This window comes from Gopherus evgoodei, unplaced genomic scaffold, assembly GCF_007399415.2.
Source record: "Gopherus evgoodei ecotype Sinaloan lineage unplaced genomic scaffold, rGopEvg1_v1.p scaffold_37_arrow_ctg1, whole genome shotgun sequence".
In the NCBI taxonomy this organism is placed as follows: Eukaryota; Metazoa; Chordata; order Testudines; family Testudinidae; genus Gopherus; species Gopherus evgoodei.
This window is the reverse complement of record NW_022060049.1, coordinates 3,084,379-3,097,335: the sequence shown is the minus strand read 5'-3', so window position 1 is coordinate 3,097,335 and position 12,957 is coordinate 3,084,379. Positions and strand designations below refer to the sequence as shown.

At 53.4% G+C, this 12,957-nt stretch overlaps 1 protein-coding gene across 5 annotated transcripts in view; it reads left to right on the top strand.

The window, feature by feature from the left end:
• The window catches only part of MAP2K7 (mitogen-activated protein kinase kinase 7), a 58,522-nt gene extending 46,012 nt beyond the window's left edge, over positions 1-12,510 (top strand). For 4 of the 5 annotated variants that reach the window (XM_030545360.1, XM_030545358.1, XM_030545361.1 and 1 more), the window contains 3 exons: positions 8,604-8,649; positions 10,925-11,058; positions 11,320-12,510. In XM_030545360.1, coding sequence (XP_030401220.1) covers positions 8,604-8,649; positions 10,925-11,058; positions 11,320-11,482 — 343 coding nt within the window. In that variant the 3' untranslated portion in view covers positions 11,483-12,510. Of the gene's footprint in view, positions 1-8,603; positions 8,650-10,924 lie in introns of all 5 variants that reach the window. The other variant, XM_030545362.1, reaches the window with a different exon arrangement.
• Positions 12,511-12,957: the final 447 nt, after the last annotated feature.

Genomic DNA, 12,957 nt, shown 5'->3' with positions numbered 1-12,957 from the left:
AGGCCCCCATCAGTGGTCTTTCTGGACACCTTGGGCGTACCACCAGGCCCAAGGCGTACCAGTAGTTCCGTCCCACTCTGTCCCATCAGAGCACCAAGTGCCAGAGGCAACAGTTAGCCGTCCTCCTCCGATTGCTACGGAGGAAGCCCCAGTTCACCCACCGGACTCCCAGGTTCCACTGGAGCAGGAGGTCGCCCAAGAGCAAGAGGCCACACAGGACCCGCTCGTCCCCAGCATCTCCTCTTCCTCTTCTCCAGATGAGGTGGTGGCAGGAACATCCTCCTCGGGCCCTCCTCCAATCGACCCGAGAGCCTATCAGGACCTCCTGAGGAGGGTGGCACTCAATATGAACCTCCAGGTGGAGAAGGTCCCGGAGGTAGAGGACCCAGTAGTGGATATTCTGTTGGCGGATGCCCCCACCAGAGTGGCCCTACCATTTATTTGGACCATCCAGGCCAATGTCAATACTATGTGACAGTCTCCAGCCTCTGTCCCTCCTGCGGCCAGGGCAGTCGAGTGTAAATACATGGTGCCCTCTAAAGAGTACGAGTACTTGTATGTCCATCCTCCTCCCTGCTCACTAGTCATCCAGTCTGTTAATGAGAGAGAACGCCATGGCTAGCAGGCACCAGCCCCGAAATCGAAGGAGGCTAGGCGAATGGACTTACTCGGCTGCAAAGTGTACTCGGCAGGTGCCCTACAGCTCCAGGTGGCAAATGAAGAAGCCCTGCTTAGCCGCTATAATTATAACACCTGGGCGGTAGTGGGTAAGTTTACAGAGCTACTCCCTCAAGATTCTCGCCAAGAGTTCACTGCGCTCTTGGAGGAAGGGAAAAAAGTGGCAAGAACTTCCCTCCAGGCCTTGTTGGATGCAGCCGACTCAGCTGCCAGGACTCTGGCCTCGGGTGTTGCCATGAGGCGCATCTCATTGCTTCAGGTTTCAAGCCTCCCACCGGAGCTGTAGTATACCATTCAGGACTTGCCATTTGATGGTAAAGGCCTCTTCTTGGAAAAGACTGACCCCTGGCTGCAAAACCTGAAGGACAACAGGGTCATAATGCGCTCTCTCAGCATGCATACGCCAGTGACCCAACGTAGGCCTTTCCATCCCCAGCCTCACCGCCCATACTCTACGCCTAGACAAAGACAGGACTTTGGTAGGCGGCGCGGCCGAGGTGGTCGTAGATGACAATCAGGATCCCAAGGGGACCAAAATCAGGGTCCCTCGAAACCACCAGCTGGACCAAAGACGAACTTTTGAAGGTGCGCCCGAGAGCGGCGTACCAGTTACAGGCCAGGATCCTTCTCCTCCTTTCCTCCAGCCGTCTCTCCTACTTCCTCCCGGCATGGTCCCAGATAACTTCAGATCGCTGGGTCCTACGCAAGGTGGAGTATGGGTACCATCTCCAATTTATTTCAACCCTGCCCTCCCACCCTCCAACCCCATCCCTCTTCAGGGACCCCTCTCACGAGCAATTCCTCTTGAAAGAGGTGCTGACGCTCCTCACCATGGGAGCTATAGAGGAGATACCAAAGGACGAAAGGGGCAAGGGGTTTTACTCCCGTTATTTCCTAATCCCCAAGTCGAAGGGAGGTCTCAGACCTATCCTAGACCTGCGAGGACTCGACCAGTTTATGACAAAGTTGAAGTTCCGCATGGTATCCCTGGGGACCGGTATCCCTGGAGACCATTATCCCGTCCTTGGATCCTGGAGACTGGTATGCCGCGCTCGATATGAAGGACGCATACTTTCACATAGCCATTTTTGCTCCACACAGGAGGTACCTCCGCTTCGTAGCCAACCGTCAGCACTTCCAGTTTACGGTCCTGCCGTTTGGTCTTTCTACAGCTCCAAGGGTATTTACAAAGTGTATAGCCGTAGTCGCCACCTATCTCCGCTGACGTCGGATACACGTTTTTCCGTATCTGGATGATTGGCTCATCTGAGGGGCCTCTGAGACACAAGTCACCCAGCATGTGGGCATCGTCAAGGACCTATTCACACGACTAGGCCTGATGATCAATATAGAAAAATCTACTCTGGTTCCCACGCAGAGGTTAGACTTCATAGGAGCTATCCTGGACTCCAATCTAGCCAGGGCCTGCTTACAGCAGCCGCGGTTTCAGGCGATGGCAACAATCATCTGAGGTCTACAGAATTTCCTGACACCCTCGGCTCGCACTTGTCTCGGTCTCCTGGGTCACGTGGCTGCCTGCATGTTTGTAACCAAATACGCCAGACTCTGCCTCCATCCTCTCCAAGCTTGGCTGAACTTGGTATACCACCCGGGCAGGGATCCAATAGACATGATAGTCATCATTCCCCTGAGCACCCTAGACTCCCTAGACTGGTGGCCAACTCCCTCCCTGGTGTGTACAGGGCTGCTGTTCCATCCGCTCCAGCCCTCAATGTCCCTGACGACGGACGCGTCATCTCTCGACTGGGGTGCTCACCTCGGACACCTTCGTACTCAAGGCCCCTGGTCATCTCAGGAGCTGGCATTACACATAAATGTCCGAGAAGTGAGAGCAGTCCGCCTGGCGTGCCAGGCATTCCAGCAACATTTACAAGGCCATTGTGTCTCAGTATTTACAGACAACACAATGGCCATGTACTACATAAACAAGCAGGGAGGGACATGATCCTCCCCCCTTTGTCAGGAGGCCATCCAACTCTGGGACTTTTGCATAGCCCACTCGATAGACCTGGTAGCGTCCATTCTCCCAGGGGTTCATAACACTCTGGCGGATCGACTCAGCAGGTCCTTCCTGTCTCACGAGGGGTCGATCCGCCCGGACGTTATTCATTCTGTTTTCCAGAAGTGGGGATTTCCCCACATAGACCTGTTTGCTTCCCACGCGAACAGGAAATGCCAGATGTTCTGCTCCTTCCAAGGTCTCTCCCTGGGATCGATCTCGGACGCTTTCCTGATGCCGTGAAAGAGCCAGCTGCTTTATGCCTTCCCACCGTTCCCGCTGGTTCACAAGGTCCTGCTAAAACCCCACAGGGACAGAGCATGCTTAATCATGATCACTCCAGCATGGCCCAGGCAGCACTGGTACACCACGTTGCTCGACCTGTCAATAGCCAACCCAATTACCCTGCCACTCCACCCAGACCTCATAACTCAGGACCACGGCAGGCTTCGCCACCCAGACCTGCAGGCCCTTCACCTCACGGCGTGGCTGCTGCGTGGCTAAACCAGTCAGAGTTACTTTGCTATGCATCAGTACGACAAGTTCTCCTGGGTAGCAGGAAACCTTCCACCCGGTCAATGTATCTGGCCAAGTGGAAGCATTTCTCCTGCTGGTGCGAAACGCATAATCTTACTCCCACTGAGGTCTCGATTCCCTCTATCTTGGATTACCTTTGGTCTCTCAAACAGCAGGGCCTAGTAGTGTCATCACTGAGGGTACCTTGGCAGCTATCTCTACCTTCCACCCAGGGGAAGATGGCTGTTCCGTGTTCTCACACCCTATTGTTTTGAGGTTCCTCAAGGGCTTGGAGCGCTTATACCCCCAAGTACGCTGCCCAACCCCGACCTGGGACCTCAACCTGGTTTTAACCAGGCTTATGTCTCCCCCATTCGAGCCGTTAGCAACCTGCTTGCTACTCTACCTGTCTTGGAAGACAGCTTTCCTCGTAGCTATTACATTGGCCAGACGAGTCTCCGAGCTTAGGGCTCTTACGGTGGATCCACCGTACACTGTGTTCCACAGGGACAAGGTGCAGTTGCAGCCATACTCGGCATTCCTCCCTAAGGTGGTTTCCGCCTTTCATGTTAACCAGGACATCTTTCTCCTGGTCTTCTTCCCGAAACCACACTCAATGCAATGGGAGCAACAGTTGCACTCCCTGGATGTCCATAGAGTGCTCACATTTTATATTGAGCAGACAAAACACTTTCGTAAAAACACCCCAACTCTTCGTTGCGGTAGCAGACCGAATGAAAGGCCTACCTGTTTCCTCTCAGAGGATCTCATCTTGGGTAACGGCGTGCATCCGCACTTGTTATGATTTGGCTCATATTTCCCCAAGCCACATCACCGCGCATTCTACCAGGGCTCAGGCTTCATCTGCTGCCTTCCTGGCTTGTGTACCTCTCCAGGAGATATGTCGCGCAGCTACCTGGTCTTCGGTCCGCACGTTTGCTTCACATTATGCTCTGGTTCAACAGTCCAGAGATGATGCAGCCTTTGGCTCAGCAGTTTTGCATTCTGCAACATCTCACTCCAAACCCACCGCCTAGGTAAGGCTTGGGAATCACCTAATTGGAATCGATATGAGCAAGCACTCGAAGAAGAAAAGACGGTTACTCACCTTTGTAACTGTTGTTCTTCGAGATGTGTTGCTCATATCCATTCCAAACCCGCCCTCCTTCCCCTCTGTCGGAGTAGCCGGCAAGAAGGAGCTGAGGGGCGGTTGGGTCAGCAGGGGTATATATCCGGCGCCATAGTGGCGCCACGCCAGGGGGCACCCAGCCGGCGCACCGAGTATGGCTAGGATAAAAATCTTCCGACGAACGTGCACGCGGCGCGCGCACACCTAATTGGAATGGATATGAGCAACACATCTCGAAGAACAACAGTTACAAAGGTGAGTAACCGTCTTTTCTGAGGGCCAGCTGTGTTTATCTCAGCAAGGGTGTAATGAACAGGCTGGTGTGTATGTGCACCATGTACCTCTTGTGGTTCCCCTGGCTGTCCTGGGCCTTACACTGCTAACAGATAGCAGAGATTCTCCGTTAACTCAGGCATCACAGCCTAGTGCTTTGGTGCAGGCGACAGGGGTTCTGCCCCAGCTGAGAAGCTCTCCAAGGCTATTGTGTGCAGCACAGGGGCACATGGCAGTTCCAGCTGGCAGTGGGACTGTCGCAACAGAGTAGCACCTCCCTGAGTTATTCCTTCACCATCCCAGTGCCCAGTGAGCTGTTCAGTGCAGTGTAGAACAGGGTCAGGGTATGGCTACACTTACAGTTGTACAGCACTGGGAGTTACAGCTGTCTTCGTACAGCTGTGTAGGGAAAGCACTGCAGTGTGGCCACATTTGCAGCATTTGCTGCGCTGTTGGGAGTGGTGCATTGTGGGCAGCTATCCCAGCATTCAAGTGGCTGCAACGTGCTTTTCAAAAGAGGGGGGTGAGGGGGAACGTGGGGGAGAGAGAGAGAGTGGATTTTTGGATCTGTCATCTCCCTGCCTTGCAAGTTCTAAGGACTGGAACATACACGTCACCAACCTGCAATCAATTTAAAAGTTTCGAGCCCTTCCCCCACCCCTCTCTTATTCACTAAAGGCAAATTATGCACTCCTAAATAGCCTTCAGACCACATAAGCAGCTGTTCAACATGGACTCCCCTCTCCCCCTCTGCCGTGTGACTTCTCTCTTCAAGCAAACAGCTGTGAACCTTCCAAAGCAATTCCCCTGCCTGCCTCTGCTCATTTGCTTGCTCGAGCAAACAGGAGCTGTGTTTGTTTTTTAGATGAGCAGCTTGGGGGAGCTCGGAGTTCAGCCATTCTTCCGGTTTGTTGTGAGCAAGCATTCTGGGATACCTCCTAATACCCTGGAGGCCAATAACAGCGCTTTTGGTGGCCACACTTGATGAGCAGCGCTGCATCACCAGCGCTGCAATTGTTACACCCCAAGCAGACTAGGTGTACAGCCAGCGCTGCAGCCAGGGAGTTGCAGCACTGGATGTGCCTTGCAGGTGTGGACAGTTACTAAGTTGCAGCACTGTAAACCCACCACCAGCGCTGCAACTCTCCAGTGTAGCCAAGCCCTCAGATAGAAGCTGGCCACTGCCATTTGAAATCCATGTGAGTGACGAGGGCTGTGAAAGACCTGAGTCTCCAGACCCCTCAGCTGGAATTCCAGTCTGGGACTCCTCAGTTCCCGCAGGAGTGCCAGGGGTGCTCACTGCCATGTGGGGCTCTAGGAGGCTTTCCCTCCTTGCCACTGCCATGCAGTTGTCAGAATCAAAGGTCGGTCAACAGCCAAGGGGCAGAGGTCAGTGCTGCGTGTGGCAAAGGCCCAGGGATGGCCCTGTGAGTGACCTGAGCTGTGCCCCCGTGAGTGTGTGTCAGTGCGATGTTCAGCCAGGCCTCCCAAGAGCCAGAGCTGTGCAGCTCAGCATGCTGGCTTGTCAACAGGGAAACGCTTACATTCCAAACCCCCTCTAGTGCAGTGGTTCTCAACCAGGGGTGTGTGTACTCCGGGAGTCGCACAAGTCTTCTAGATATTTGCCTAGTTTTACAATAAGCAGCATAAAGAGTACTAGGAAAGTCAGTACAAACTACAATTTCAAACACCCAATATGTTTATACTGCTCTGTACACTATACACTGAAATGTAAGTACAATATTTCTATGTCAATTGGTTTATTTTATAATTATGTTGGACTAGATTGATAACCCCTGGTATATTTCTGATATGGGAAACATGACTCCACAGCAGACCCCAGAATTTGGCCTGAGCATTAGAAAGAAATATGTTTCTCAGCCACCCTGTTGAGTCTGTGTTGATTGAAACTGCCTGTCAGTTTTACAAAGTCAGTGTTAATTGCAGAAGCACATCCAGAGACTAAGAGATTGTTCTAAAAGTAACAAGATAGCAGCTGTTCCTTTATGGCTTGGTACAACTTTGTTTTCCTGAACTCCAGAATAAGATTTGTGAACCCCCTACTCTTGCATGCTTATCTGGTTTGTTTCCTTTTAGATGTAACAAGTGGGATGAATAGACATATTGAAGTCTGCCATGTCCCACTGATTTTAGAATGGTTCTATTGAAGGATGGGTCCGTGATACAATGCAGATGTGACAGGATACACGTTGGAGTGTGAGCGTGATTGAATGAGGAATGAAATATTAAAGATTGAGGTGCCAGCCTTAAAATAATACTGTTGGCTGAAGAATACAGTGGGCGAGATAGCCCGATACCCTGATAGCGTATTTGCCCCAAGAACAGAGGGGCCAAAGAACAAGATAACAACATTCCGGCATTGTTGTGCCATCTGTGTGATTGACTGTCACTTCAAACGTGAGAACAGCATGATGAGGCAAATACACGAGGATGGATCCCTGTAAGAACAGACACTGCAGACCGCCTTCCAGGAGCATCAGATGTGAATCTGACAAGGCCCTGCTCCCTCCTCGTGTCCAGGCCACCTGGCCAGTGGCTTGGCACAAGCAACTCTAATGCTGGTAACTGTGATAACAACCTTGCAGAACCTGCATATGTCTGAATGAATGTGTGAATGAATGTGAAATTGAATGGAATCTTATAGCTATAACTGACTGCTTACTATGTCATTCCCAAATCCAGAATTCTCCTCCGAGAGCAACAGGCCCCTCAGTGACTGCAGCACCCCCTCTTCATATGGGCGTTTTTTCATGGGGATTGAAATGGGCTCCTCCCTGCCACCAGCTGAGCTGGACAAGGGTCTGAATGGTTTAATGGCAGGATGCAGCTTAACAGTTTGACTCCACCTCAAGACTTGGATTGGGAATATCTTGCTGTATTATTCCCTGATTGTTCTAAATTTACATACACACTGAAAATACGGCTTTACGTGGTGTTTGTATATGTGTTTTCTTTCTTTATGTAGGAATTAGATGCAGTGTTTCTGTCAGCTAATTTCTGTTATCTGTAAAAATAAAAAAATCTAGAGTGCCTAGGTAGCCCCTGGAATCATGGTTAAAGTCATCTTCCCCCCCCCTTCTGAAACGATGCCCTGGCCATTGGACGCTCTAGGCTTGCCCCTCCTTGCCTTACCGTTCAGGCCCTCTGTGCGATTACCTTCCAGGAGACTGGGCATGCTTAGCACTGGGGTCTGGGAGGGCCCAGCCTCCTCAGCACACATAAGGAGCCTGGGACTGGTACATCTGGTCAGACAGACTGGCTGTGTACACAAGGGCCAGACAGCTGGAGGGCTGGCTCAGTAGCAGATAAATCCCCATCTCTTCTCTTGGCAGTGACTCTTCCTAGTCAGATGCTTTGTCCGGGGTTAGAGCACTTGCCTAGGCCCTAGGACATCCAGGTTCAAATCCCTGCTCCGTCCCAGCCTCCCTCGAGTGAGGCTCTGGGCCTGCCCTGCATGCTGGGGTAAGAACACTTCCTTCCTCCGGGAGGAGTGTGAGGATAAATGTGTGAAAAGGGTTGTGAGGTGCCCAGCTAAGCACTGGACCTGGAGTAGGTGATGTCTCTGTACATCCGCACTGAACCCCGGCCTGTCCTGTTTGCAGGACGCGGTTAGCTCCCGAATTCCCAGGTTCTTGGGCACTCAGCCTCGTAAGCTGCTCGGTCCCCCTCTCTGCCACCAGGCCTTTGTTTTCATGCCACTGAGCAGCAAAGCCTGCACTGCCTGGCTGGCCACAGGCGAGGTGCCTCCCAAGGGAAATAGCAGAAACCTAAGTGCTTGGGACAGTTCTGTGCTGGTGGGAAAGGCCTGGGCACTACGGAGCTCTCACAATCACTCCGGTGATAAGGGACAAAACAAGTTTCTTGAGCTTGACTGACCCCTTGTGGCTGAGGTTATTGATGGTCCGAAGCCCAGAGGGTTGTGCATGGAGATGGCCAAGACTCTGTATGTGTTTTCTCTCTTTTTAGCCTTACTAAAGATCACAGGAAGAGACCAAAGTACAACAAGCTACTTGTGAGTATCTGACACAGAAATCCAACCTCCCGTCTCCTCGAGCTGCGGGGAGAAACGCCTCAAAAAAGACCCCAGCTGTGATCCCCCTGCCCCATTTCATGCTGTACCAGGGTGAGCCTAGCAGCAGTGATACCACTTACTGCACACAGGGCTGGGGGAGGCCCTCTGGATTGCAGGGAGATCTCAGCCAGCAGTCAGGCTGCAGTGAATCTGTCGGTCTGTTTAAACACTTGCACCACTGCAGCACCTCTACATCAAGCTGAATAAGCAGCAAATATGAAATTTAGTATTTTCCACTTTGAGTGAGTGGGGTCTAATGGTTAGAGTAGGGGGTTGGGAGTCAGGACTCCTGAGTTCTAAGCCCAGCTCTGGTGAGGGAGTAGGGTCTAGTACAGGGATGGGCAAACTTTTTGGGCTGAGGGCCACATCTGGGTGGGGAAATTGTATGCAGGGCCGGGGCAGGGGGTTGGGATGCAGGAGGGAGTGCGGGGTGTGGAAGGGGGTATGGTGTGCAGGAAGGGGCTCAGTGCAAGGGATTGGGGCAGAGGAGGAGTGTGGAGTGTAAGAGGGGGCTCAGGGCAGGGAGTTGGGGTGCAGGAGGGGTGTGAGGTGCAGGCAGGTGGCTCAGGGCAAGGGATTGGGGCAGAGGACAAGTGTGTGGTGTAAGAGGGGGCTCAGGGCAGGGAGTTGGGGTGCAGGAGGGGTGTGAGGTGCAGGCAGGTGGCTCAGGGCAAGGGATTGGGGCAGAGGAGGTGTGCAGGGTGCAGCAGGGAGCTCAGGGCAGGAGGTTGGGGTTCAGGAGGGGGGTGCAGGCAGGGGGCTTAGGGCAGGGAGTTGGGGGGTGGGGGTACAGGAGAGGTTCGGGCTCCGGCCCGTCGCCGCTTACCTCAAGGGGCTCCGGGGTGGCAGTGGCGCACACTCGGGCCAGGGCAGGCTCCCTGCACGCCGGCCCCGGCCCCGCACCCGCACCACTCCAGGAAGCGCGGCCCCTGAGGGAGGCGGGGCGGAGGGCTCTGCATGCGCTGGCCTTGCTGCACCTCCAGGTATCTTCCCTGAAGCTCCTATTGGCTAGGGTTCCCCATTCCCAGCCAATGGGAGCTGTGGGGGACGGTGCCTGGAGGCAAGGGCAACGCACGTGGAGCCCTCTGCCCCCCCACCCGCAAGCCATTTCTGAAAGTGGCGCAGGTCTAGTAGTTAAGGATGGGGGATGGGAAGTCAGGATCCCTGAGTTCTATTCCTGATGTGGGGAGAGGAGTGCAGTTAGAGCTGGGGGGGCTGGGAATTGGGACTCCTGGCTTCTGTCCCCAGCTCTGGGAAGGAAGTGGGATCTAGTGGTTAGAACAGGGGGCTGAGAGTCATGAGTTCTGTTCCCACTTCTCCCACTGAGTTTTTGTAATGCCCTTGGGCCACGCGTGTTCTCTTTGCCTTAGAGTTACTCATATTTTAGTTCTCTTTCTTTAACATGAGCCCCCCTCCTCTCTCCACTGTGCAGTCCTGCGTTCCCTCCCCTCCCCCCCGAACCCGCCTACCCCCACATACTCACTCAGAGCTGCTGCTCACTACGGTGTTTCAAAGCTCATTGCAGAGAGGAGCACTGGCAAATGGCATATTCTGCGTGTCCTCCAGCAGTGTGCGTGGCTGCGTATCCCTGATTACTTGTCTCTAAGGGCGGGTGGGGGGGAATGTGTGTTTGTCTCCTTGATTCCATCTCCTGTAAGGAGGACTTGTGTGTTTTTGACTCTCTCTCTCCCAGGCGGTGTGTGTCTCTGTGAGTCCATCTCCCCCATGGCACGTGTATGTGTGTGTGTGTCTCCATGAGTCCATTCCCCCATGTGGGGTGTGTGTGTCCCTCACTCTTTCCTCCCCCCATGGCGTGTGTGTGCGTGTCTCCATGAGTCCATTCCCCCATGTGGGGTGTGTGTGTCCCTCACTCTTTCCTCCCCCCATGGCGTGTGTGTGCATGTCTCCATGAGTCCATTCCCCCATGTGGGGTGTGTGTGTCCCTCACTCCTTCTTCCCCCCATGGGGTATGTGTGTGTGTGTGTGTGTGTGTGTCCCTCACTCCTTCCTCCCCCCATGGTGTGTGTGTGTGTGTGTGTGTATGTCTCCTTGAGTCCATTCCCCCATGGGGGGTGAGTGTGTGTCCCCACACTCCTAGCGGGCTGTGTCCCTCCTCCAGCCCTATCCTCCCAAGATGCTATGTTCCCCCTAACTCTCCACCATATCCCATTCCTATGGGTGTTTATGCTCAGGGTCCCTCTGGCTTCCCTTCCAGGAACACAACTTCATCAAGCGTTACGAGACACTGGAAGTGGACGTGGCGTCTTGGTTCAAAGACGTCATGGCCAAGACAGAGTCGCCCCGCACGAGCAGCATCCTCAGCCAGCACCACCTGCCTTTCTTCACCAGGTAGCCACACGGCCAAAATGACGAGCCAGGGAGGGGGCCATGCCAGCGAGAGCTTACGGCCGGTCACCGCCACAGGGTGGGGATGGGGAGGAGACCCATGGCAGCCGCCCCCCACAACACCTTTGCAAAACAACTCTTCTGAGGCTTGGTTGAACCGTTCATTTCACCCGCCCTCCTCGCTCTCTCCTCCAGTGTCGTCAGGGGAAGTGGGAGGTTGGTTGTTTTCTCTGGAGTGTGGGTTTATTGCTTCCCTTCCGCTAGAGTCGTTGTGTCTCCGGGCACCAGCGAGCCGAAGAAGACAAGTCCCTCTCTATCTCTGTCCCATGTCCCTGGGATGGGAAGACTCTTTCCAACTTGGCTCTGCATCTCCAGCTGGGTGAGAGAAGGCCCTTTCCAGCCTGGCCCTGCATCTCCAGCTGCTTGAGAGCCTGCAGCCCAGCCAGATGAGAGGCCTGTTCCAGTCCTGGCCCTGCATCTCCAGCTGGATGAGAGATGCTCCCTTCCAGATGGGTCCTATGTCTCGAGCCAGACAAGAGGCCTGTTCCAGTCCCGGCCCTGCATCCCTGGCTGGACGAGAGAAGCCTATTTCCAGCCCTGGCTTGCGTCTCCAGCTGGAGAAGAGAGGACTCTTCCCAACCCTGTCCCGCAACCTCCTTCAGACAAGCAGGCTCTGCTGGGAACCTCATACTTCCCTTGGCCCTGAGAGGTGGCACGTCACCCGTTTATGCCTCTCTCTTCACCCCTCCTGCCCCCCGAGAAACTTGGGGAATGGGGAAGGGAGGCTGGGACCCTCGCTCATGCACTGTGAACAAAGACACACTTTTTTTTTTACTACTTATTTATTAAGTTTGGACTCTGCGGGGCTGCGGGCTCCCTACCATGCCTGTCCGCCAGCCATCTGCGTTGTTGTTTTATGTCTCTTACTTTTCTCTCGTGTTTTGGGATTGTATCAGGGGAGGGATGTGGTGGGGGAGGGGGCACCCGGGGTGTGCGGCTTCAGACTTCACCTAGGAGCTCAGCCCTTGCTCTCTTTTCAGTTACTTTTATTTTTCCTTGGGGGTGGGGCAGGGGATTATTCTTGCCGGAAGCAGCTCAGATGAAATGATTTATGCTGATGATTTTTTTTTTTAATTCTGTTTTTGATCTCAGGGTTTTTCCTGTTTCCTTTATTTTATTTTTTTCCCCTTGGAGTGCGAACAAAAGTTTTTTGTTTTTCTTCTGTCCGCGGCTTTGTATTTACCAAAGTGATCGCTGGGCTGCTGAGCATTGGGAGAACATGGCTGCATATTATTTTTCTTTTGCTATTTAAAAGAAGGGCGTGAAAGTGAAAAAAAAGACGTTAATTCTAGGAGGCAGAAACAAGTGTTTGCAGCCTGCAATCTCCTCCAACCGCGGCAGCTGCGGAGTTGTAAAAATCAAAGACACTAATGAAACTTGAAGTTGTTCTTTTCCCACCTCCTCCTTCCTTTCAGTCTTGTCAGAGCCCTGGGTTTATTCAGGCTTGTCTTCTGCTGGTGTGAAGGGCGTAGCGGCCACCAGTGACATGGTATTGGTTCAGCACAGCTGCTGTAAGCTCCTGTCCGGCTTTGCCGGAGCTAGGCAGGTTTATGCCAGCAGATGTGAATCAGTGCAGCCATGACATCAGCGGAGCTACACTGCTTGACATCGGCTGGAGGAGGTCAGCCTGGCTCCACCAGTCTCCTTGGTTTACGTTTGCTGAGGATTTGGCTGATAATTGGTAGGATGTCACCTCTTTGGAAGCCTGGGGGTGTCTTGGGGGAAGGGAGGTCCGGTCAGAGCTTTTTGGGGGGGTTGTTGATTGTTTGATTTTTCACATTCATTCTGATTCGCTGGGGACGGCAGGTGACCTCAGCAGCTTTGGGAAGCAGGAGGTGGGGA